We start from the raw sequence: 26,159 nt of genomic DNA, 5'->3' as shown, positions 1-26,159 counted from the left end.
TGAATAATAGGAACTCGTCATCTAGAAACTGAAGAGTGGAGAAAATTCATGATACAAACATTATCTTTGGTAAAAAATCTGGAACTTACTAGTAAACAATGACTACATAATAAATTGCTTATGATTTTTAGAATTATACATATATCGTAAAACTCAGTATGCCCTGTAATCATTATGCAGACAGGATAGGTTTTATCAGCATCGATACTGCCTTCTTAATTAAATGCATTTAATGCATGCACCTTCGATTTTTTCTTAAAACTTGTTCTATATCATTAATTACACCATAAAAGTTTGTGCTAATGCTATAATTTATTTAAATCACTTATTTTACTTTCCATATTTTTGCATGTTCTAAATATTATACCAAACTTCTGGCATATGATTCATATGTTTAGTACACACTTAAATGTCATAAATGCATAAATAATCGTGTCCGACAGGAAGAACATAGACTGACCATATACGATACTTGGTCTTTCGATTTTCTAATGAATTTTGCGTGTGCATATCATCATATGCAATGTCAGCCCGCTACGTCGATAGCTACAACTGTAAGCTGCAACAAGATAAACCAAATTGAGGTACAAAACAGAAGGAAGTCTTTAACATTCAGTGATTGGATAGAATAGAGCGTAATGTAATAAAAATCCACGTTAGTTGAACAACACACGTGAAAATCTGTGAATTTTATTATGGAAATACTCTTATACAGGTATTCTATACATGCGATTACTTTAGTGACAAGCTGCAAATTTGCAAATAAAACAGCCGTTTGCATTTCAAAACTATTGATAACACAATTATGAATAATTTTCCGCTATAATGTGTGAATTGTTCATAAATTATGATCACTAAACACATATTTGTAATGTACACAGGTTGAGCTAAATGGAATGTACTATAACAGATGTTTATTTTATTTTCTTCTTTTTAACACACCCTGTATGTAGATAAAAGAGTAACCCTTTTATATGGACTGCATAATCGACTGTAGATAATGGTCAAATTTTTAGAAAAAATTCAAATTGCAATTATGAATTAATTCCGATTGAAATCAGTAATTAATTGAGTAATGTGTAAAATGAGATACCGTTAATCTACCCAAATTTTCACATATGTACTATGATATCTCTTATAGTAAAAAAATAATAATAAAACAGTTCAGTAACATCCAAAGATTGCGAAAATGTATTAAAAAAGAAGGAAGTTACACCTTTGCATAGATAAAAATGAATTGCGCAACTTAAAAATTCTCCAATATTATTTATAAATAAACTTTTTATTGCGAAATTTTCCACTGAATCAATCATCTCTCAATCACTCTTCATTCACATGTTCAAACATAATGTCACGTATATACCGAAAAAAAAAGTCCATGTTTTTTGCTACTTTATCATTTCAACCTTTAGACTTCTTACTGTGCACCAAACACAAGAAGTCTCGCGGGACAGCACAGAGGCAAGAGGAGGTACTACACACACATCGACTAACCCCCTAGTTTTACACGAGACTAAATAATAGATGTGACTGCTTCGACCAATCATACGTCACGACCGAAAGTAAGTATGAGCTGCGACCAATCAGATTGCGTTATTCTCAAAGGACTTCTTGTGATCGGTGGGCAGTACCTACAATTTCTCAAAGGTCGATATTAAACAAAAAAGGACAGAAGTTCCTATAAACTCTTTCAACAAACATGTGTTTTTTTTTTTTTTTTTTAATTTATGAACCCGTCCAAAGTGCAGAATCAAATAAAAACATTCTGCCAAATCGATCGTTTGGAGGTTTTATTGAGAAAGATACAGGTCAAAGCCAGTCACATTGAACAGCATCCTCAACGCAGATTGTTTCGGTTAAAGATCACGTAGGCAGCTACCTGTACAGCGACTGTACGTTGCTCGCAGATGAACGACGGAAGAGTGCCGTTAAGCGGCGCCAGCGTCGCTTCCGCCAGGCTTCGAAACGCGCTCGTCGTCGTGCTGGTGTTTGTCGGCAATCATATTTAGCTCCGGTCGCGTGGAGCCGGCATTTCAGTCGTGCTTTGCTGTCAGATCGTTCAGTTCCAAGGAGACGCGTTACACGAAAAGGTGAATCTAACCGAACGGTTCCCATTGAACGTTAAGGAGGGACGAGTCTCGTGTGACCTTACATTTATTTTGCGTTTTACGATCGTGTATTAACTTGTGCACACATCAAGGGACGACGAGTAGCGGTAACATTCATCGAAAAGGTTACCTTGCCGAGAAGTTTGTCGAGGATAGCTACAAAGGTATGTTTCTTTTTTTTTTTCCAACCTATAAAGATGGTACGTTACGGGCGACCGTGTGTTATCGTTGAGAATCTTTGGAAGTATCGACCGCGGGATAGGTGTTGAGAAATAGAAACCAACAAAAAGCTTCCCGTTCTCTCTCTTTTTTCTTATTACCATTATTTTCTATCGAGGTATTCTTTTCCATACGTTTTGCGATTGTTCGTCGTACGACCGGTCATTGTAGCATCGCGTGATCGGACACCTCACGTCGTTTGAAACTTGTCAGCGTCTCAAGATGATGTAATTTAACATTGTTTGATATTTCGCCGGAGAAATTAAAGGAACTAATTAAAATCTCGTCGTACGTGTGATCATTTTGCGTTATTTCACCGGCTTTAGCGAAGCGGATTTCTCTTTTTTTGTCACACAAGTGAAATTTTGCCGAATTTAACCACTAATAGCCGTTTATCAAGCGCGACATTTTTGATAGTCATTCAAATTGGACACTAGCGTCGTAGACGGGCGGCGCAGACCGTGAAATTTCGTTCAATTTAAAAAGCGCAAAATTAACTCGTTAATTTCCAAAACTTCAAAAATAGTAATTTTCGTTATAAATTCACGAAATCACGTGCGAATCATTTGTTAACAAATTTTTATTAGAATAAAAGTAATGTTTTCGACCTCTGGAAATTTAGTGGGTTAATCGACCAGTCTCTGCGAACCAGTTTATGTTCATGATACGGTATAACCTAGAGAAAATTAACGCAAGCCGGTAACGTGAATCGTGTGGCATGTTTTGTAGGTAACGATAACAGTAGGAGCGTACAACTATGGTCGCACGATAACCAGCGTCGGACTCTGCGTCAATTTGCGAAGGTGTTAATAATAATCAGATCCACGTCGTCGTTCGATACGACGCAAAAATAGTTGAATTCATTTCATTACGGCCGACAGTTTTTTTTATTTATAGTCCTGTATATATATATGATCTTCTTTTGTGTCGTTGTATATCCATTCGAGAATACCTACGTGCTTTCCTACGCGTATAATTTGTTCGGCGTAACCTCGTTAGCGCTCTTTTTTTACATTTGTTTATTAAATACAAACAGTGCGTAAACTGTAATATACCTTTGCGTTAAAATCATTGAAATGGTTTTTGATAAAATAGCATAATAATTTTTTAGAATAGTCATAGGATTTAATTGCCATTTATATATTAAACAAAAAAATGGGGTCAATTTTGATGTTACTATATTCATTATATTATATTTCTAATCTATAACAGTTAGTTAAATTCTGAATAAAAGACAGATAAAATTAAAGTCCTTCGTAAGATCGAAGACCCGTTCGACGAGCTTCCTTTTTTGAAATTGGCGGGAAACGAGGTTTCTCGATCGTTCGCGAACGGCATCAGGTTTGAAATGGCACACAGAGCGTGCGTGAGTTTCCCCGATGAAACACACCTGTTGAATCGTTTGTTTGGAAACATTTCTTCGTCTGCTGACGGAATCTGAACATGTATCTAGTCAAGCTCCAAGTAATTTTCGACATTGGTTTCTGCCCGGAGGAAGGTTTCCGTTCACCGTTATCGAAATTCACGATTGTTTTTTCGGCGTGTAAATCAAGCCGTAAAACCGGTTGCTAAAAATCTTGTGAATTCGTTACAAAATATTTTGTCACGTTATAGGTAGATTCCGAATATGTATTGTTTAAAATACAAGGTTGGAATTGAATTCATTTGCCAACGATTTTAATTTATTATTTTTAGAAATTCTATATAATCATGAGAATTATTGTTAATTATTGCCATTTTATGGTTAATCTATTCGCGACGCGTCATTTGCAATTTCAGCCGCGAATCGACACGAGGGTGTAATCGCCCACCGGAAACACCAATTCGATTAGGGTCGATTCATGGCACCGGTTCGATCCAGCTTCGTGTTGCATGTTGGATGATGGAAAATAGTTTTGCACGTAAAAAAGAATGTGATCTATATGGCTTGAAAACCGTTATGTATTATTAATGAAGAAAAAAAAAGTAATTATAATTTCATATTGAACTTTATAGTGTTATTAAGAAAAAGCAATAAAACACACATGTAATTAAAACTTTACCATGGCACTTATGTGTTATGATTAACATTTATGATAGCAAATAGTTATATCATTTTAATCGCCGATAATAATTTATTGCGCTTTCAAGAACGCTTGAATAATATCCGCGCTTTAATATAAGGTCGATCACGTATCGGTGCGAACTTATGGCGTAATTGATTATTATTCCATGTATCTATGTGATGAAGTGTTCTTACATGTTTAATTTGGCTCGATTTGGATTTGTGTCTTCGAATAACTAGATTATTTTATTTTTATCTTTCAATGTAATAGATTACTCTGAACATTCTAAGCATTTTTGTATCGATAAAATTAATACAAGAATTTATCCGCTTTACAAATCAGGTAAAGAAGAAGAAATGAATGAACTACAGCTGTATTTTTTTTAAATACAACGTAGTTACTAGTATTATGCATCCTGCATATTTATCGAAGGCAATAAAAATATATGTTCACTTTTATTACATATTTGTTTCACAGTTCAGATTTCAAAAGACTTCGATCTCATGAAAAAAAGTATATTTATGCGTTTGAATAATACATTTGCATCGCGTCTGCTGAACATAAAGATTCAATAGAAAATTGCATCAACATTGACATTGAAAGTAATCATTTATTTGAAAGTTAAATTATTAAGTTTATCCTTGGTATTTTCACTTAGATGTTGATATACTTTTACATTTGTTGAATGTACTTTTTTTCATCGGTACATACATCACGACACCTTTCTCCGTAGATCGGAAGTACTCGCTTCCATATCTCTTCCGTTACAACTCAGAACCAGTTTTGTTACATGTCCGTATCTTGTTTTGTTCCCATAATATCGGACAGATGAAAACGACATTAGAATTCCTTCATTTTCAAAGACAGAGCAGAACGAATTGTAACAATTTGTCGAAAAGTTATAATTTCAATGAATCGTTCCCCGAACGCTTTCATAATTTTGCCCTCCTTTCTTCAACATATAATTTCCTTTTCAATGAAATCTATTCATTTAATCGAGGAAATTTTGAAGTGGAACAAATACGATTCGTTCTGGAGACGAGTGCAAGGACAGTGCCTCTTCAGGGATACCAACATGTATACCTATTTAAAAATTTAAATACAGCAGGAAAAGATATGAAAATACAGCGAATCTACATATATTTAGCGTTTTATTATTATGATTCTTTGAGAACATAAGAGATAAGGGCCGTTCGCGTGCTGCAGATTATCTGTGTTTTCGTTAAGACGCGTTTCCATAAAGAATACGTAATCTCTTTGAGTGATGTAATGACGGTTTTCACTTTCCAAATTGATGTCCGGCTGACTATAAGTCTATAAGGCTCACGTAACACGCGGACAAGGAAGCGAGCCGAAGTCTCGCGATCCTCTCGCGTCGCATAACATCTGTTGCAGTTTGGTGCACTGGTACACTGGCTTGCACATTGATCAGCCGCTCGTGCGCATACGCCTGTGCTCAGTCGCGCACGTGACTCGCTTACGCGCATGCGCAGCGAATGATCCGATGAATTTGAAAGTAATTTTGAAATGGCGAGCATTAGGTGACATACCCAAATGTATTGTCTATTATATTATGCTTTAGACTTATGCCACAGGTTTAAAGTCTATTAAAATATAACCACGAAATACAACATATTCGCGAAAATTTTAAAATTATATTAAAATTCTAAATTAAATGTACAAAATTGAATATTTTGATCCTCTTAGTTGATTCTGGCATTTAAATGGTAAATAGATAATTCTGAAACACTCCAGTGCTAAAAGATCATAAGCAAAGCATATTTGCACACTATAAGGTATACAGTGTGAAGAGTATTTGTCAAATATTGATAATAATGAGTGATGCTTACTAATTTTTAACCGACTTGGAAAAAGGAGAAGGTTACTCAATTCGATTAGTATTTTTTATTTTTTATATTTTTATGTATGTTCGCCGATTACTCCGAGACGGATGGACCAATCGGAACAAAACCTTTTGTATCTTATAGAATATGTCTATACTATTATACGCAAAATTAAAAATACCCGAATAAACGATGCTGACAATAACGATTTGATCGCGGTATGGCGAACTTGGTAATTAATAAGTCGTAAAAAAAAATACGGAACGTTAAAGATACGGCCGAAAAGATTTGTATGTGTAACGATTGTATCAGAAATTGACACAGGTTGCCGACGCCTGAACTAGGATCTTCCTGATAGAAGAGAAGTTTTTAATTTTGTACCGCCCCCGAAAAGGTTGAAATGTATTTAGTATACTATTTAACGATTAAATAGGTTTTATTAATAGCTGTGGAGTATTGGTATAAATGAAACAGAAATTATTTTAAACTGTTTAGCGCATCTCGAAGATGGTTGTATTTTTTCTTAAAAATTATATATGTAACATACCAGAAGATACCTGAACTTACTTTTCCTTTGAACTTACTGTCTTTTTGTTATTGTGTTTCAATTACTCACAGAATGCCTTTTACATAACTGGCCGGTTAAGGGTGATGGATAATCACGACTGAGACATTTTACATGAGCATTGCATTGTATATTTCGTACCTTTATTCTTTATGACATTCTGCTTCTGTCATTTAGGCAATTAGGTATACTGTAACAGAAATTACTAAGAGAGCTAACAAGCAGCCACTGTATGATGACGTAGTGTGTTAGCTTTCCACGCAAAAATGATGATCAAGTTTCATAATGAATGCTTCTCGTTGCATCAGTATGGCCACGAAACGTTCGTTCCATTAAGTTTCGGTTAATCTCGTAGATGACCGTAGTAAATAGATTCATTACAACATATTTACGTGGCTGCGCGATCCTGATACACGTGTTCCTACGTACTTACTCATTTCAGCGTCAACAGATGAACGACGAAGCATGATTAAAAAAGAGTCATTAAATCATCGCTTTGGTTTGGAAAATTTATAGCTAACATACGCAACTAGCTATCGATGAATGATATTATTCATTCCTGATTAAGTCCTTATAACTGCACTGATAATGTTGCATCTTTCACAATTTTTTTGTGCGCTTAACGATCGCTGCTAATTGTGGCAATAATTCTTGGAAATGTTGAAATTAGAATAACTGATTAATTGTTAAAAATCATTTCCGAAGAAATGAACGATTTCATGCGGTAGGTCGCAGGTTTGAATAAATATTTATACCAAACCATGTATATGTAAATCTCGAATGTTTTCAACATTTTCCTTCTTTATTTCAACGTGCAAGGAATGTATTTCCCCCTTTCTTTCGGGCCTTGAAACGAAGCAGGAAGTATCGATGTTATCATTGTCATTATCATTCTTTATTTTTTAATCTATTTTTCTTTGGAATACACATTTTTCTCAAACTCTATTGTCTTTTCTTTTAATTTAATGTGTAACCTTCATATTGTATTACTAACGTGACGTGCATGGGCAGGGGTTATTTAAAAAAACGGTTGGGAAACAGTGCTTTTGTTCGCCGTTCAAAAAATCGACCATTCTGTATGATTCGATTCGCTGAACTGACCTCTCTTTCCATCTTTCTTCCACTCACGTGAGTGCGAACGTGTCGAATGAATTCGTGTTTCCTTGTTCTACGAACGTAAAAGAACCGAACGTACCCGCGTGGTGTTCGCTCGAGTGCATATTACGCACTCACGTACATGTATACACGTGCGCGAATTCCACGCGGGAATACGAGGGAACACGAAGGAACACGAACGCACGATTCTAGCCGAACACGAGCGACAGCGTGCGCTAGGAGTCGTGCGGACTTCGATGGACACCATTCGTTGGCCTCAGGTGGCGAGAGCAGTAACAAGCGACGCGATTGGCTCAGACGATCTCAGCTGAGCGGCGTCGCAACGTGTCTGATTTTAGGCGTACCTCTATCAAAAGACTCGGCTATAACTATCATCGAAGCTGGCGGCGTTCCACGCTGCCCGATGATGGGAACTATTTCAGTTCGATTCTTGCACTCTGTTTTGTGTTTTCGCCATCAAAAATCACAATATCTTCCATGGGAACCGTTGTTTGATACTTTGATACGTAGCGGGGATATACCGGTAGTTTGAACCACTTCGCGGGCCGAGAATGTAAGAATTAATTTGTTTCTTTCTTTTTTTTGGATAAACTAAATATTTGTTTGATTCGATGGTGTTTTAACCTTTTCGTTATTGAAATGTTATTCCAATGAATTTTCAATGATTTGTTGGATGTTGAAAGAATTATAATTAAACGTGCTTTTGCATTTTAGCTTAACGAAAGGGTTGAATGACCGACAAAAAATACTTTAAATTAGGCTAAAGCCTTGGAATTTATTGTCAGTAAGGAAAGGAGCCTCGATTAACATTTTTGGTTCTTTTTTTCGAACATCAGGTGTTGCGTGGTCTCCTGATAGGTCGGTGACACACGTGTAATTAGTTACACAAATCAGTTGAATAATTGAAAGATAGAATTAAACATATCCTGATGAATTATTAAAATATTTGCCTTCACGTAACACGCTTCATTTACATTTCCTGGTTAGTACTTTTATGTAAAAGATGTTTCTTTACCTCTCTTAAGATGGCGAGACCAAACCAGTAGAATCATATCGGACTTAATACTTATTTTGTACTAATTTGTACCACGAAAAGAAATTTTGTACTTTGTACCGTCATCAAGGAAATCCCCGGTAATAAATTATAAAAGGGGGATTTGGATATGTTGTAGAAATCACCATTTTGAACAACTTTTTCCTGTACATGTAACCGCTGCTCGGCCTCAGTTTTCGAGATTTTTGAGAAAGACTATTGCTACTGCTACAATGAATATTGCCTATAGCTATCTGTACGTGTCTGTGGCAGCGTGTGTGTAAGCGTTGAATCGCCGATTTCTACACATATTCAAAAATCGTCGAAATCTGTGGGATCCCGCTTTTCTAAATAATTAGCGGGGATTTCCTTGATGACGGTACAAAGTACAAAATTTCTTTTCGTGGTACAAATAAGTACAAAATAAGTTCTAAATATTCCACTAAAGATTAAAGACCACTAAGAGAAGTTGTTTCTTTCTACTTTATTACTCTTTAAAATCTAAAGTACTAAGTGCTGTTTTAATCAAACACAAACGTTTAATTAGTTAATACTTATTTAACTTCGTTTAATATGCATACTGATAGTGAAAATGATTCTTCCAATCAAACAAAAAAAAAATTAAAACTGAAACAAAGCAGTGTTCACATTTATTCGATAACACTTTCCTGCGTTTTTATATTAACTAATTCAACGCTTTAATGCATGGCGTCACTTATTCAACGTAGTGCATTATTTACTACTTCAATTGCGCGTTTTTAATTAAAACTTCTAATTTCCGTTTCATATCTCTTACGTCAAAATATAGCTTTGTATGAGGAGGTTTTATACCGTCCTTTCTCGATCGATATTCATTAGGACGCGAACTCTAATATGTCACGCTATTAACAAGTGAAACGACGAAAGCTAAACAACCGTACTATTATTGGTCTGAAACTACGAATTGGCTGGCAAAGAAAAAGCAGGGAACTCTCTGAAATGAAGCTTTTCATCATCTTCAAGAAGAAAATTCCAATTTGAACGAGTGCCAGGAAGCTGGCACGCTCTTAAATCCCTCGATGACAATAATAACTAAACCGAAGCGATTTCCTAAAGGGAAATAAAGTACATTTTTATTACAACGAAGAAAAAGAGAATACATTTCTAAAATTAGACACTCAGATTTCCAAATGTATAATCTTTGCTACTTAGTTGCTTCATTTCCGAAACTGTATTTTAAAATAGAGTTGGGTTTTTTTTTTATCTTTTTCAATAGAACAGGAAATTTCGGGTAAAGGTTGAACACACTAAGTCAGCAATGTGATGGTCAGAATATTTCTAAATCGTGGGGTCACGTACAGGGTTAACATTAGGAGAGGTTGCCAAGAACCGAGTCTTTCTCATTGAAAAGCGTCCGGATTTTCTACATTTTTTTCGTTCGCATTCAATGACGAGCAAACCAGTTGTTGATGAAAATCGAAACGTTTTTGAAGCAGTGTCACCGATCTCTTCACGGCATTGTGCGTCCGCGAAACGCAACACCAACACAACGTAACACTACGCCAGTTAACAAGTGTTTTGTTTCATGAAATTATATTAAAACCTTATTGTATATTAAAATCCTTTCTACGAACTCTGCTTCATAATTCTACGCCTTATCGATCGTACGCTGCAATTTTTAACGCGGTATTTTTCCATTCGCTGACAAATATGTATAAGTTATTTTAGAAAACAGATGAAAGATACACAGGCGAATAGTGGTCTAATTCGAATGTTTTAACGCCTAGATTATCTTACATTATTCATCATTAATGACGTCTAATAAATGTTCGCTAACACGTTGAACGCTGCATAAAAAAAAAAGACGTAATAATGAATTAAATTATTTAAATATTAAGTAATATCTTCCTAGAAACCTGAAATGTCCTTTGCTCTTACGTTATAAATTTTTTGTCACTGCAGTTCTAGAAAAACTTAATTAATTTTTACTTGATAATTATTCCGTGTATATCTCAATGAAATCCCACGAATTTGGTATTATTACTGCGATGAAGAATATGGAATTGTCATAGTGGCTTAGGAAACGATCGGTTTATTTTTGCAATATAATTTTGAAAAGTAGGTTCGCAAAACGGGGAACGTGACAGATAAAAGATCAATTCGTTCGATAAATTATATAATAATATTCTTCTTTCTTTTTTTTTTTTACATAATCACGTGTAATACATTCATTTTACGTAATATACTATTACACACAAATCTGCTAAACGATTCCGCTCATTTGAATTTTGAATCTTACTCGTGTTTCACATCTGCTGCGACTGCAAGTGTCATTTAGAGTCTGTGCACACTTATCTCAAGAGGTAATTGAAAATTGTATAGAATTTGCTTTTTTTTTTTTTAACAAACTGGTAATCACTGGTAAATTGGACATGAATCGAAAAGGGAATGCAACAAAATGATCATTAATAAAATTTGCAATCAAATTAGACAAATTTCAATGATGTAATTTGACTGAAAAAAGTTGCAAATGAAATTTAATTGAGGCAGACTCAAAGAGGGGTTGCTATCAAACTACAGTACTACAGAAATATTTTCTAAGAATATAAACAACTATTTATCAATAATTTGTTTATGAAATATCAGCTATCCATCTAAGCAGTACACTCTGGATGAAGCGTATCATAACGAGAGTCAAAAGGTTATTTTACAATTTTGCAACATCCACGTGTTACCGAGATGGAATGCGATTAATCATACTCTCATTATTTCAAATAAAATGATTGTTCAATTCAGCGTTATTTCCCTTCACGGTCATAATCGATCAAATCGAATGGTCAAGTTCAGTGAATGATCAGTGGGGCCTTTGGAAGCCGTTAACCGCCACAACCTTGGCAGTGATAATTCACCAGTTTCCTGAATATACTTTCAGTATTACATTCGAGCATCAGAGGAAACTGCATCTCAAAAGCGCGAATCAAAAAATTGTTTTCCAATTTTTTAAATTCATTTTTATTTTAGAAATAATCAAACATTGTCAAATTGTAAAAAAGAAATATAAAGATAATTTTAATCCCTTCACTGTGCGCGCCTCTTCCAAAAACTGCATTCGAATGGAAATAAATTGCATTGATAAAATTTATAACATAAGTATTTAATACAATTTTTAAATATACCATATTTTATGAATGTGTTACTATTTCACAAGCAATAGTTGAAATCACAAATTTTCGACAATCTCCTTGACCTCTGTTTCGCGGATCTCGAATGAAAGCCCTCGCTTATCACTTGTCCTTTCTGATAACGATAAATGCGTTTGAAAGAAGCTTCAATGAATCTTTGCCAGCCAGATGGTAGCCGAATTGTAATCTCTCGAGGAGAATTGAGAAATCCGAGCAACGGTCACACTTTCGCCATGGCCCGACACGAAACGAATCGATTTTCAACAGCGTGAAAGATTCAAGTTCGATGGAAGTGTTTTCGAAATAGACAAACGATATTTAAAAAGCATGAAATAGCGTTTCTTTCACTGGAAGTTTGTTTCTTTGTCAATGTTACAGGTAGTCACCTTTTTACGTAATGCAAGAATCAAATTATAAACCATGCATCACCAATGACCTATGCATTATTCAATCGGTTAAATACACGATTAACTTGAATAGAAAAACATATTTGTAGAAATGGTTCGATAATCTGAATAAAAACGTAAGTGGTATGACTTTTATCAGTGATTATAACCAATTGCGTAACGCAGCATTTCTAGTCATTGAAAGTTCCAGAAAGTCATTGACATCATATAATAGAATAACAGTGGCATGCATTTTTCTCGTTAAAGAAGGATTACAACAGAACGAGTTAAAAAGTTAGAGCTTTAGACAGCTAATTGAATGCAAAAGTGATAAAAAAAAAGAGTTTATACCATTTTATGTAAATGTTGTTTAAAAAACGAAAAAGCACTCAGAAATATTCACTTGTAATGCTAAGTAATGTTTATGATTCATTGAGACAGTTAGCCACGGTCGAGAACAATTCGCATTTACATTTTCTAATGAATGACGAAAAAACAAATGTATGCAAGAGGTTGGCAATGACGTTGGTAATTAAATGATCCTACGGATCACGTCAAACGTGAATTATACACCGCGTATCTTACAATGAAAAAATTTTTGTCGTCTTTCGCACGAGAGGTCAATTGAAATTTTACCGAGGCGATGGCAAAAGGTTATCGATGATAATAAATCAAAATCACTTGGCTGACTTATAATTTCACGCGAGAGTATAAGCAGAGAACATGTTCTTGCTCTAAGTGGTGCGCGCTGCTGATAACGCGATTCGCGATTATTTGTACATATGTTTCAGTCCGAGTAATCACTTAAATATAGAGTTGTCTATGTTGCATCACATAACCCATTCAAAATTTAGTTAATTTTCAAACGACGAAAATCAAAGTAATTATGACTTACATCTACAAAAGCAAGCTTAAAATTTGTATACATTAAAAAGAAATAATTAAGAAAATTTTGTGTGGTATCAAAATTAGAAATTATTCTCGACCATATGTTCACTCGAATCTCTTTTCATACTCGAAAGGGTAAAACCAGTATCCATACAGCTTTCGCTGTTCGCCCCGATAGACCAGCCAAGTTTCACCCGTTTCTTTCTCGAAAAGCATCCCCACCCCGGGTGAGCACCCTAGTGTCAAGGTGATGGGTGCCGGAGCGTTCGGTCATTCTCCAGGGTTCAACAGACCCGGTGGAAATTTCGAGCAGCGTCGATTCGAGTAACAAAGTCGTCGACGTCCTGTGTAACCGGTGGCGTCCCGACGCCAGTGCCGCGAGCCTGCGCCTGGACGATACCCTCTTCGGGATCTGCCAGTCGATAGACGACCTCGTTCGGGTTTCCACGGATCCTTCGCGCATTTCCATATCCCTGATCTTTCATTAATGTTAATACATCGATAAACGAGGAATTACAGGTGTCATCGTGCCGATTTCCGGTGGCTCTTTGTACAAATGAAAGGGGAACTGTGATAAAGTGTTCATTTAATTTTGTTCGATTATGGAAGAGGGTGGTTTCGCGTAGATCACAAGCAGAGACGTTTCGTCTTGGTTCTCAAACACATATACTGAAACATACATACATACACACGCACACATACACACACACATATATATATAATATATATATATATATATATTTGATAGAAGAAATTACACCTGGCTCTTGTCGAACAAGAGAATGGGAGTCACGGCAGGTGTCAGTGTTCGAGAAGTCGTTCGTTTGATCACTGCCTTTGCGGCTTGTATCGATTTCGTGGGGATGTCCTGTGGTGACGAGACAGAAGGGTGGTCACTAGATTTCGCGCTGGAATACGTTTTGCGACTTTCGCATCAGCAGGACGAACGATGAGCTAGGGAATGTAGGTGAGACGTACACCGGCATACCGATGGACAGGTACGATCCTCTTTTTAGGTGTATACGAAAATCAATGTTCTCCTGTTACGAATCTCTATCGATGCGAATTAATTGTCGATTGTTTGCTAGAATTGTTTTATAAGCGGTGTTTCACTCGCTTACACTCTCCAGACAATCTAATACCCAACGTTTTATTCAAAGGAAGAATATCCTCCTTCAATCGTGCACTCTATTCGATCTTCTTTCTTTCATTTCCCTCTGTCTTCGACGCGTTTGTAATCGTGTCAGTGTTCACTCGAGCAGAGAAACAGCTGAAATTGATTTCCTTCGTGTCTATTGATTTGTACCAAGTCTTTGATTTATATATTGTCTCGTTGCACGAAATTTTTTACGAATTCATTAGATTGTTCTATTGACTTTACCCTCGTTTCATAAGTTTTAGAAGAATAGTTTCTGTTTGTTGATGTGTTAGTTGGGTAATCACAGTTAGAAAATACGTGTTATCTTGTTTGAAAGATTTAGAAACTACGAAGATTATGATTATTTTCCGTAATTCCTTGATCCACAATTTGCGCGTTATTTTTTCAACGACCCTCGTTTTATTTCGCTGCAAAAAGAAGAAAAACTGGACGTATCTAATTAACGAGTTAGACGGTCAACAATGCGTGATTTATTTTCGGTTAAAGTTGGTGGTCGCGTGTGTCTGAATCGTTATCTTCTCACTCGGAATATTTCAATTGTAGATACGCGGATCAAGGCGACACAGCGTCCTTGTTGCCGAATGCAAAATTTATTTAAAAGGAATAGCGTAGATTATCTTGATGAATTTTTATCGTTACTTCGAGCTTACGGAAAATCCCCACCTTTGGATCCTTATACATAATCATATTGTCAAACGAAAGTCACTCGGAAACGGTATAAAAATAGCTGGTTAACTACCCTTTAGTACCATTCTGACTGTTTTTTCTTTTATAAAACGATCTTTCGAACAGCTCTTCTACTGAGAAATTGTAGCAATATTTATTTCGTGGTAAAGTTAAAAGGTAGAGAATTAATTTTATATTTATTCGTTAGTGTTACATAGTGGAATAAATATTTCAGTATAGTATGGTTCAGAAAAAAATATGTTCTTGGGTTCTGAAAAAAATGTTGCTCGTCTGAAAGCTTTTTCATCGCGCAATATCCACCCTCACGAAGTATCACCCTTCCACGCGTACGAACGTACACCCTTTCGACCATTTCACCACAATGCCACCCACGCGCATTTTTTCTCTAAAAATCATTTGTAAATATCACGTTCGTCTGGGTAAATCTAAGAAACTTGGCCTTTGTAACATGAAATTCGTAGTACAACCTTGGTGCAGTGATAACCTTTGATGTCGATCAAATATTCCATTGAAAATAATAGGTTTTGAAAGAAATTTTAATTTGAAAGTGAACGATCAAAAATACTGACGTAACGGAATTTCTCAAGGTTTTCACGACACTCAATGTCGTTCGAGGAATTTATCAAGAGAAATTGTAAAAACATAAACATGACAGCGTATGTTTTATTCAAATAAGAAAGATAGTTTTAATTCTAGTGTTCATTTTATTTAATTCCCGTTGTTCTATGTTTTTAAATAGTCAGGACAATAGTTCCTTTGTAAAATTGATATTCTCTCACTGTCTGCCGTTTAATTGATTTAGCCTTGTAATGACTGTCTTAATCATAATTTACAAGAAATATATTACAATAATTGCTTGTTGTTTGGTAATTTTAATTATCAATCAATAGCTTGTTGTTCGATTAAATTAGACCTTGAAATAGAAAGTGACGATGTCGGGTCGCGTTAAAACTTCTAGAAAATAACTATTACAGCAAGGTTATTAGTATATAAAAGGGGACGTAAATCAACAATCGTGAGATCCAGTGATGAATAGAAATTCATTATCTTCCTTTACGTGTTATTTCTTGCTAAACGCCTGTGTCCTCGTATTTGATCATTTACATAAATATATAGACAGTTAAAAATTCGGCGTGCTCGGATTATCATATATTATGCAACGCGTATTAAATAATTAATCAGGCAATAAATAGTCGTGAATATTTTTGCTCCTTTCAATTTTCAAGTTTATCCACACGTGTCTGTTTACTATCAATTCTTTTTTATAAATACTGGTAGTAAAATGTAATCGCCTATCAACTGTACGTGAATGTTATAATAAATCGTTTAAATTTCAATTACTGAAAATAATTTTCATAATTTTTAACGAAACATTTATATGATTTGTTGCAGGAATAAAACAGAAATGGCACCAAACATCACCAGCACCCCAACGGGTGTCTTGTTCGAGGGTGAGACCTTGGAAGATGCTCCAGAGGTGGTAGAACCAACTAAACAAAAATACGTGAGACGTATAGTCTGGAGGAATGTAATAATCTTCGGTTACCTTCACCTGGGTGCAGTTTATGGATTGTACCTGATGTTAACATCCGCCAAATTGTCAACCACCCTGTTCGGTGAGTGAAACGCAATTTTTCTTTTTATACCAATAATTAACCACTTGGACGCTTGATATACATTTTTTTGTTACTAAAATTTCCATTCATCGTTAAACATCTAGTAGGATCGTTTATAGTCGCTTATCAGTAATTTCTGTGCTCAAATATAGTACGTGAGTGTTTTGATAAGAATTGACATGAAATTCATCATTTTCAATCCATTCTTAAAGCTTAAATGATAATTCGACCCTAGTTAGATAAAAAGAGATCCGTCAGAGAAAATAAATCCAATCTGAATTACATATTCTATTTATCCATGATAAGATGTATTGTAAATTGCTCTAATCAGAATTGTATAGATTTAACTTGTACTTTTGATGGTTCGATCGCGACGTTCAATTAATGACCTCTTTATTCGCAGTTTCATTTCAATTGAGCACAGAGTGACTGGGTAATTGAAAATATGAATATAAATAACGAACTCGAATGAGTGTGTGTGTGCCGAGAACAGAATCAAATGCGAAAAAGGGAAAAGAAATGATTGCTCCAAATAAATGGAGGGTGACAACAAAAAGCGTCCAATTGGTCCACCTGTTGGTGCACACAGATTTCCATCTTCTCATTTCCTCGTTTCTGGGAATATTCATAAGAATGATCAACAAATAATAAATAACTATTGTTCTGTTTTTATTTTACAGCAATCACTCTCCACATTCTAGGTGCCTTGGGAATCACAGCTGGTGCACACAGACTATGGGCCCACAAATCGTACAAGGCAAAATGGCCACTCCAGCTACTACTAATGATTTTCAACACCATTGCTTTCCAAGTGAGTTGCGATTAATCATAGTTGTATCACTCTAATTTAGGAAAAATTTGAATTAATTAAAGAAGAGTATTATCTGTATTCTTCGTACCTGAATTTACAAAGTCAAAGAATCAAATTAGATGAGATTTAAAAAATTTCCTTTCATTGCCTTTGCGCAGGACGCAGCGATCGATTGGGCTAGAGATCATAGGCTCCATCATAAATACAGCGAGACGAACGCAGATCCCCATAACGCAAAGAGAGGGTTCTTTTTCGCCCATGTGGGCTGGCTACTCTGCAGAAAACACCCGGACATCAGTGAGAAGGGCAAAGGAATCGATCTCAGTGATCTGAGGAACAATCGTATACTTGCTTTCCAGAAAAAGTAAGCTCGCCTTTATTAATCCCTTCTTCTGTAAACATCGTTATAAGAATTTTTGGAATTTTCGTAACTCGTATATTTCGTTTTCTTACAGGTACTACAAGGTTCTGATGCCCATCTGCTGTTTCATCCTACCAACTGTAATACCAGTTGTAGCCTGGGACGAGACCTGGTTAAACGCCTACTTTGTACCCACGATTCTGCGTTATGTATTCTCTCTGAACATGACGTGGTTGGTCAACTCCGCGGCCCATCTCTATGGAAACAAACCATATGACAAGTTAGTATGAAAAATGATAAAGATAGAAAGTTTAAATTGGAAAATGAAATGATTGTGTCTTGAATAATTATAATTATAGTGTCAAATTGTATATTGGATCAGCAGAGCCCAGCTCAACAACTCATTATTATGAAATTAATTAACATTTCCCTTGTTCCAGGTACATCAACCCCGTGGAGAACATGGGCGTAGCCATAGGTGCTCTCGGTGAAGGATGGCACAATTATCACCACGTGTTCCCCTGGGACTACAAGACGGCCGAGTTGGGCAACTACAGATACAACGTGACAACAGCTTTCATCGACCTGTGCGCGAAACTTGGTCTCGCATACGACCTGAAAATAGTTCCTTACGACGTGGTTAAGAAACGAGTGGAGAGAACCGGCGACGGTAGCCACGAAGTGTGGGGTTGGGGTGACAAAGATCAATTGCAAGAAGACAAGGAGCAGACGATGGTGACGCATTGTCTGAAAAAGGATCAATAGATGAGAACGATTCAAACGAATCGTGGTCGATCGTTCGTTCCATCGATTTTAAAAACAACGATCGACTCTTTTTTGTACAGTTCTTATGAAAGGAGCGGGATGAGAGAGTTATCTGAGAATCAATTGGAAATTATTTGGGACATCACTTAATTATTTAATCACGCGATTGTACGAAGTGTTGTAGAGTTACGTTCGATTCTTTTCCCCCTAAAAATCGATTCGAACGGCGTGCCTTGAACCGAAGTACAAAAAATACAGTATTTATTCTTTTTTGTTTAGTTCCGTCTAAAAAAAGAAGAAACAAAAATTAACCGTGTGAATCTCAGATTTCGTTTGTTTTTATTTACTTTTTATTTGGTGTTTTATTTTTCTATAAAAACTAGCTTATTTTTCTTTTTTCTTGGGTTAATAGTACATGATGATTGATCCACGATCTTTGTACACGCCGGTGGAATCGATTTCTACGCGGGGAATATTATATCAGGGGATAACATTAAAACTCATTTGGCAGGTTCTAAATGTATTTATCAATGATCCCGGCGTAAAGCGAGAGTGAAACAGTCCCCGGTCTCAGTCATCGTTTCACGTTTCCTTGACGACGTTCTAGATTTCCAACGATAGGCTCGCGTTCGACGATCGCGTTTCAGATCGAACCGAATCATCGATTTTCTAGTCGACGATTGTTCGATCTAATTAGACTGTTCTGTTTTACATTTAAGGTTTAGTTCGTGTTCTCTTGACTAGCACGTGGAACTCTGTTTAGATGTAGATTCTATTTAACGTATCTGTAGATGCTACATTGATCTGTAGGAAGGGGGGAGGGTTACTGCGCAGGGTGGTAAACCGGGTCTTAATTCGAAGGTAACATATTACCCGTGAACGCGAGTCGAACGTTACTTAGCGGCGATGGATCGAACGAGACAGAGAACAAATTTTTTTTTTTCATGTTCGTTAAAGGAAAAACTAACGAAGATTTAGGCATGTGATATAATATGTATATTAAGCTTTAATACAATGAGAATTCGTTCGATCCCCGAACTTTGTCACGCGTCGATAGGAAATCGTTGAAGATCGATCCGTTTTATTTCATTCGTGAAAGTATATCGGTTTCTTCACCTATTTCCTGTATCTTGTGTTTCTTCTTTCTCGTACAAGGATACCCTTTACGATCCGGAAAATAACTATTCTCCAGATTAAAAAGTAAACAAAACAAAAGAAAGTTAACATTCCATTTCTATCTTCCTTCCCCCTTCGGATCCGAACATTTAGTCACGGGATAACAATGTAAATGTTATTTTATATTCTATTTTGTTCCTACAGTGTCGTCAGAAAACACTTATTTTGTTGAATGTCCTTTTTTCCTCTCTTCTCGTTCATTCTAAATCCGTTCATCGATTTCTTCTATTCATGATCGCATCGAATTTAATCTTGGAAAGTTATATAAAGTACAAAAGAGATACACTTTCTTTTTTTTTCTTCTTCTATGATCGATCGTAGGAATCGAACTTCAGCAGATGAATCTGAACGACGATTGGTATATCAGAAATTACAGTTTAATAATTAAACGTTAGCTTTTACGAGTAGCGGTGTGAAATTATGAAAATTGTTAGTTCATTTCAAGGAAATGGTGTTGAAAAGCTTTCGTAGAAGCTTGGACAATGTGTCTAAACGTAATTTCAAGCTTTTCAAGGTTAAAGGTGAAAACAATATCATCCTTTAACTTATTCTCTCGTTCCGTTAGACAAGCACACGAAGAACAGGGGATTTGTGTGGTACAGCAGTTTGTACGAGACGAGAGCGAGCAATTGTAAAAAAGAAAAAAAAAAATATGAAAAAGACATAAAATAAAATCGAAAAGGACCTTTTAGTTAGTTTAAGGAAATACACCCTGCGCCAAGGTGATTTATACGTGTATATTTATGCACGATTCCTTGCAAGATAATTCATTGGAAAAATATTGTAAAAAAATAGAGAGAAACATTGTACGCTTACTGTATATTCAATGGAAATGTTTACGATTGTTACACGATCTCCTGATTGAATTTCCTACACGATGTTTCACAGTTTTCAGCAACATTCCAACCGTAACTTCCTCCAGTTTCATTTCGCTTCGAAAATTTTCCATGACATTAGCTAAGAACTTCTCTAATTAAAAAATTTATTAACAAGTCTCTACTGTTCATCAGTGAAATTCGATGGAAGATAATGAATTATCAATGGATCTCTGCATTTTTCTTCAAACATTTCATCTGTGAATTGAACAACATAATCGTTGAAGTAAATTTCTTTAGAATGAACTCGTTTCGTCTCCGAAGACCTTGTAAAAACGACCAACAACCCTGAACGATTCTCCATCCTGAGAAATAATTTCTTTTCCTGTTCGTTGCTCGCTAAACGCGTCGAACGTACGATCGTTGCGCGACCTCGTCGCGGGAACGAGGGTGAAATGACGGAAACGCGGGGCGTTTCCGGAAATTTTAAGGGCGATCGACGAGCTCGTTGGTTCCGCACGTCCGTGTCTATTTTTTTTTGTCTTGATCAATGTATAGATACACGTAAGAGAATAATTATATGTGTAATATGTATACAAAGAAGAAACACACACACACACACAACGTGTACAAGCATGTATACACGTTTTTCTATGAGGCGTAGTCTTCGTCGTCTCGTGGTACACGAAGAGAACTGTTGCGATATTAGCTCTAAGGTTTAATCTTAACATTCGAAAGAAAAAAGTGTGCTGTTACCAGGTTTTCAAAGACAAATATATGCTGTTTTGTTACCAAAAATTCGGGATTCGTTGATTTTCATTCCCTCTTGGTGCGTCGCGTCGGTTAGAAGAGTCGAAAAAGAGATCAATAAAGGTGCATCGCGTAGAATCGTGCGATTTTGCTTTACATCAACAATAGATGTGAAATTATTATTTGTACAATTCACTATATTTCCACCTGAACGCGTCTTTAATTGTTACATTTGTCATTTGTCGATAATTAAAATGACTCGTCGATATCAATTAACAAACAAAGATTGGTAGAATGGGTCTGGAAAGTTTGCTCTTCCGGTTCAATTTCGAATCAATAGTTTTTCTTTCTGTATATTGTACACGGAGATCTCCTTGAGTTGCGTCAGACCTTCGTTCAGTGGCAACTTCTTTCTCGCCACTCTGTGGAGAACCTACAAAAAACGATGTCGAAATAAATAGTTTTATTAAATAAGATTGTGAAAGTTTTTCGAATGTGTTGATAGGAATCTTCTGTCATTCATAGGAAAACAATTCTTTTTCTAAAAATTTTTGGAATTGTAATGAATGGAACACGAAAATATTTTATCTTTGACATTCTACGAACCTCTCTGATGCTGTCGGTGTCCACTGTTTGTAAATCATTAATCAAACCGAGCTCGTACCACATCTTGATGAAGAAAGTGCTGCAACCGGAATCGTAAGTGCCAAACTCGCCGCTCTTCCAGTCCCATGGCACTGCGTAATGGTACATTGGCCAACATGACTTTTTCACAAAAAACACACTGATGCCATCCGGTGGGACCCTGAAATCGTACATAAATTAACTAGTTGTTTTATTTATTCAATATATTAGGATTCCATGTTGCTAATTATACTCTGTGGTTTTGCAAGTTTTTAAGAAGAAATTTAATATCAACAAACTTTAGGGTTATTTTATATTATAATTTTTCTACAGCTTTTTGATAATTATTTTAATTTGAACGAATGAATATATGTATTACAATTGTTTAATAATTTATGTACGATTATGAAAATAATTGTTATTCATTGTACATCAGATACCCTTTGAAGGCAATAAGTTTTGGTGACTGAAAACATTATTAAATGAAGTATTGTATTCAAATGTAGTGTCAAGTTTAAAGATACTTCGTCCATAAAGGATTAGTATATAAATAATATAAAATTAATAGCTCACACAGAAGGTGCAATACAAACAAATACAATACGTGTAATTAGAGTTCAATAATATACAGGGTGTTCGACAACAGGTTGGCAATATTTTAAGGGGTGATTCTAGAGATCAAAATAAGACGAAAATCAAGAATAACGAAATAGCGTTTACGGCTTTGTTTTCCAGTTATTAACGTTTAAAAATTCGAGTAAAAAGCGCCAGAAACCTGCAATCCGCTCAGCACCAACAACCGAACGTCACGTCGGCAGGGGTCGGTACAGTCATAACCAAGAATCAAAACCGAATACTGCAGTACCGAGAAACAGAATAGCACGAGGTAAGTTTTTACTATTCAACGATTCTTGGTTATGATTGTACCGACCCCTGTTGACGTGACGTTCGGTCGTCGGCGCTGAACGGATTGCAGGTTTCTGGCGCTTTTTACTCGAATTTTTAAAGGTTAATAACTGGAAAACAAAGCCGTAAACGCTATTTCGTTATTCTTGATTTTCGTCTTATTTTGATCTCTAGAATCACCCCTTAAAATATTGCTCACTTGTTGTCGAACAACCTGTATAAATTATTTTAAAAAAATGATCGATCGCGTTACGAAGGTCAATCAAATCTATTCTACGTGTATCATCGTCATAAAAAATGAATGATTGTAAATTGTCAAGGATTTTTTTTTTATTTCGTGTGAATACCATCGCCACCGATGACGACGGTGCCGTGACTCTTTGGCATCTTAAAGAAAAGCGTGTACAATAAACGCAGAGTGTCAAAAATGGACATTAACTTGTTTCCTTCGATATTCCAGATCAGCAACGCGCTGTTCACCATCCAGGAAACGTTCACCGTAATGGCGAACCGTAACAATCCGGTGACGAGTATGGTGATCGCCATTGATTCGTCCCAATATTCCAACGGCACGTTCAGTGGCAGTATTAATCCAAAAATGATAAACATTGGCCAGTAAAACCTAGATATATGAACGAGAATAGAAAATAGTTATAAATTAAGTTTTCATAGAGAAATTTAATTGCTAAAAAAATGAAAATATTGTAAATTATATCATCGGAACGAAACCGTCTGGTAATTTATAACAATATAACTGGTCGTTAAACGAACGGAAATGATGTTTAATAATCATTATTGCGAGCAACTTAGATATTTATAAATCAATTCTTACATCTTTTGTATCCACACATATCCATCTTGTTCGACATCGCGCATATCAATGTCGATTTTTGCTTGCTCGTAGTCGGTTTTCCGTGACAGGAAGTTGCCTACGTAGTGGCTGAATAAAAATCCCTTTTTGTGGTTGTAAGGATCCTTGTCAGTTCCGTAATACTTGTGATGCAGTCTGTGATACAATACCCAATCGTATATGGGACCCTGTGAACAAATATTAATTTCAATTGAAAAAATAATTCTATGAACTATATTTTATTCGTGCTCCACAATCATAATTTTTCGATTGCCTTTGAATAGAATGGTACTTCTTCCTGTATCTATTATTCAATGAAACACGGATTAGTTAATTGTTAAGTTCCCTTTGAAAATAATAAGGTCGTTTCCATTGTTACAGTGACCTCGAGATACCCACCACTCCCGCAAGGGTGTGCGCCAACATGAGGAAGAGCCGGAGAGCCCCCGATGCCGTGAATGACTTATGGGCCCACAGTCTGTGAGCACCCACTGTCACCCCCAAACTGCCGATGGCTGTTATAAGGATCGCTGGAAGATTGATAATTTAATTTTAATATAGGGAAAGATGGATAATTGTATGAATGAAAATTAAAAAATTCCTCCTTATCCTAAATGAAAAGAAGAAAGTTTGCTTACTAAAGAACACAGTCATCCATTTGGCGGAAGTGAACAACAACCAGACCCCGTAGATTCCGAGAACGTGGAGGTGGATGTACCACAAAACGGCAGCCCACTTTATGTCATGTTTCTTTACTGGTTTCTTCTCGTTCGACATTCTATTATCACAAATAAAAACTTCACCTGATACTCCTGAATGATTATGCTCAGTATTACTGAAAGAGCATTTTAACAGATTCATTATAATAAACGAGAATAATAAAAAAGCTATTACAAATTTATAATTTGAATAAAAACTGTGACTGTAGGCATTGGAAATTTTTAATACGTTATTTAAAAAGAACTTGAAGTACGTATGTTCAAAGTGATCCTTCTACGAAAGGGTCATCGACTTTATGATGAAGAAACAATGAGAATATTGATAAATTAATTCAAATTTCTTGAAATTGAATAAAAGAAAGAATTTTAGAGATTGAAAAATTGATACACAGTTTGAGAAGAATTTTTTTTTAACAATTTACCTAGCTGTTATCCTGGCATGAAACGCGCTTCTAGAGGACCCGAGAAGAACTACTTAAACAAATGCTTGCCGCGGGCCTCGTTGATTGACCTCGTGGCCTTTGCTTGAATTTCATTATCGTTCAACATTTCACATTGTCATTTCCTTTGTTTTGGTATCCCACGGCTTGGATACATGTTCACCGTCGATTCATGAAAACCAGTCGAGTCGGTTGCATGGGTTTTGACTCTGGGGCTTCCTTTTCTTAAGTATCTGCTTACATTTTGTAATTTATTACCTTTTTCTATCGATGTTTGTTAATCCATTCCAACACATCAAATTCTCGTTTATTTTTCATTAACGGGTTGTTCACCTGTGATCATTGACATAATTAGAATTTTTGTTTAAGAAAGCTTCATGTTCCCTAGTTTTATCAAATGTGAAATGTCAGTGTTGCTTTGTTGGAATTTCAATCAAAATATAGTTTATGAGCTATCTTTTTACTTATTTCAATAATTTCTATCGTAGAGAGGGTTAATGCGCATTTTAGAGGAGGCTAGGTCCATCCTGATCCCCATATAGCTATATACTAATTAATGGTGGTGAACATATATTTCTATTTTATATTCTAATTTAGTTTATACTTTATTTATAGTTAGAGGTCATGAACTATTTCGTGCTTGTATTGGTAATAATGAATTTTAAATAACGGGGATTAGAATGTAAACTCTGAACTGTAGAACAATAGTATTCTACGGACGCGGTTTGAGCTAATCCAGTCTACCGGTTTAATAATAGTACGAGAAGATATGGAAATTAATGCTAAAAAACTTTTTTTTTATGTTTAAATTATAGCCGATTCATGGATTGCAAATTCTCTGGCCATCTGTGAACAAATGGGCGAACTAATCGGGCCGTTTCTTTAATTGTGAGTATAAGAACCTTTAAAATGATCAATTAATTTGAATTAAACAATAGGAAAGAATGAATGTTCAGGAAAGTTATTTGAATTTTGTTTATAAACTTAATTTATGAGCGAAAACGACTAGTAAAGGCGGCGTCGACAATTTCTTCTTTATGGACATTTTCTTCCTTATCGACCTCGACGCTGGTCGCCACATGTTTCAGAAAATCGATCGATAAGTTGTTGAGTAA

The 26,159-nt window shown here is 35.7% G+C and overlaps 2 protein-coding genes across 3 annotated transcripts; one reads left to right on the top strand and one right to left on the bottom strand.

Annotated features, from left to right (window-relative positions):
* Positions 1-1,993: 1,993 nt before the first annotated feature.
* Positions 1,994-19,707, top strand: LOC117601646 (acyl-CoA Delta-9 desaturase). 2 transcript variants are annotated; one of them, XM_034318667.2, is made up of 6 exons: positions 1,994-2,272; positions 16,604-16,827; positions 17,508-17,638; positions 17,797-18,002; positions 18,094-18,279; positions 18,440-19,707. In XM_034318667.2, exons 2-6 carry the CDS (start codon positions 16,617-16,619, stop codon positions 18,762-18,764), a joined length of 1,059 nt encoding a protein of 352 aa, XP_034174558.2. In that variant the 5' UTR covers positions 1,994-2,272; positions 16,604-16,616; the 3' UTR covers positions 18,765-19,707. The 2 variants fall into 2 exon arrangements, with proteins under 2 accessions (XP_034174558.2, XP_034174557.2); XM_034318666.2 differs by lacking the exon at positions 1,994-2,272 and adding an exon at positions 8,312-8,450.
* LOC117601647 (acyl-CoA Delta-9 desaturase) lies at positions 19,148-25,137 on the bottom strand. The gene is made up of 7 exons (XM_034318668.2): positions 25,027-25,137; positions 24,524-24,663; positions 24,285-24,415; positions 23,868-24,073; positions 23,475-23,657; positions 22,112-22,310; positions 19,148-21,938 (listed from the first exon to the last, which is right to left on the bottom strand). The coding sequence occupies exons 2-7, from the start codon at positions 24,660-24,662 to the stop codon at positions 21,828-21,830; spliced, it is 969 nt and encodes a 322-aa protein (XP_034174559.2). The 5' UTR covers position 24,663; positions 25,027-25,137; the 3' UTR covers positions 19,148-21,827.
* Between the last annotated feature and the right edge of the window lie 1,022 nt (positions 25,138-26,159).

The sequence above is a fragment of the Osmia lignaria genome, chromosome 6 (genome assembly GCF_051020975.1).
Source record: "Osmia lignaria lignaria isolate PbOS001 chromosome 6, iyOsmLign1, whole genome shotgun sequence".
Taxonomy (NCBI): Eukaryota; Metazoa; Arthropoda; class Insecta; order Hymenoptera; family Megachilidae; genus Osmia; species Osmia lignaria.
This window is presented reverse-complemented; position numbering and strand designations above follow the sequence as displayed.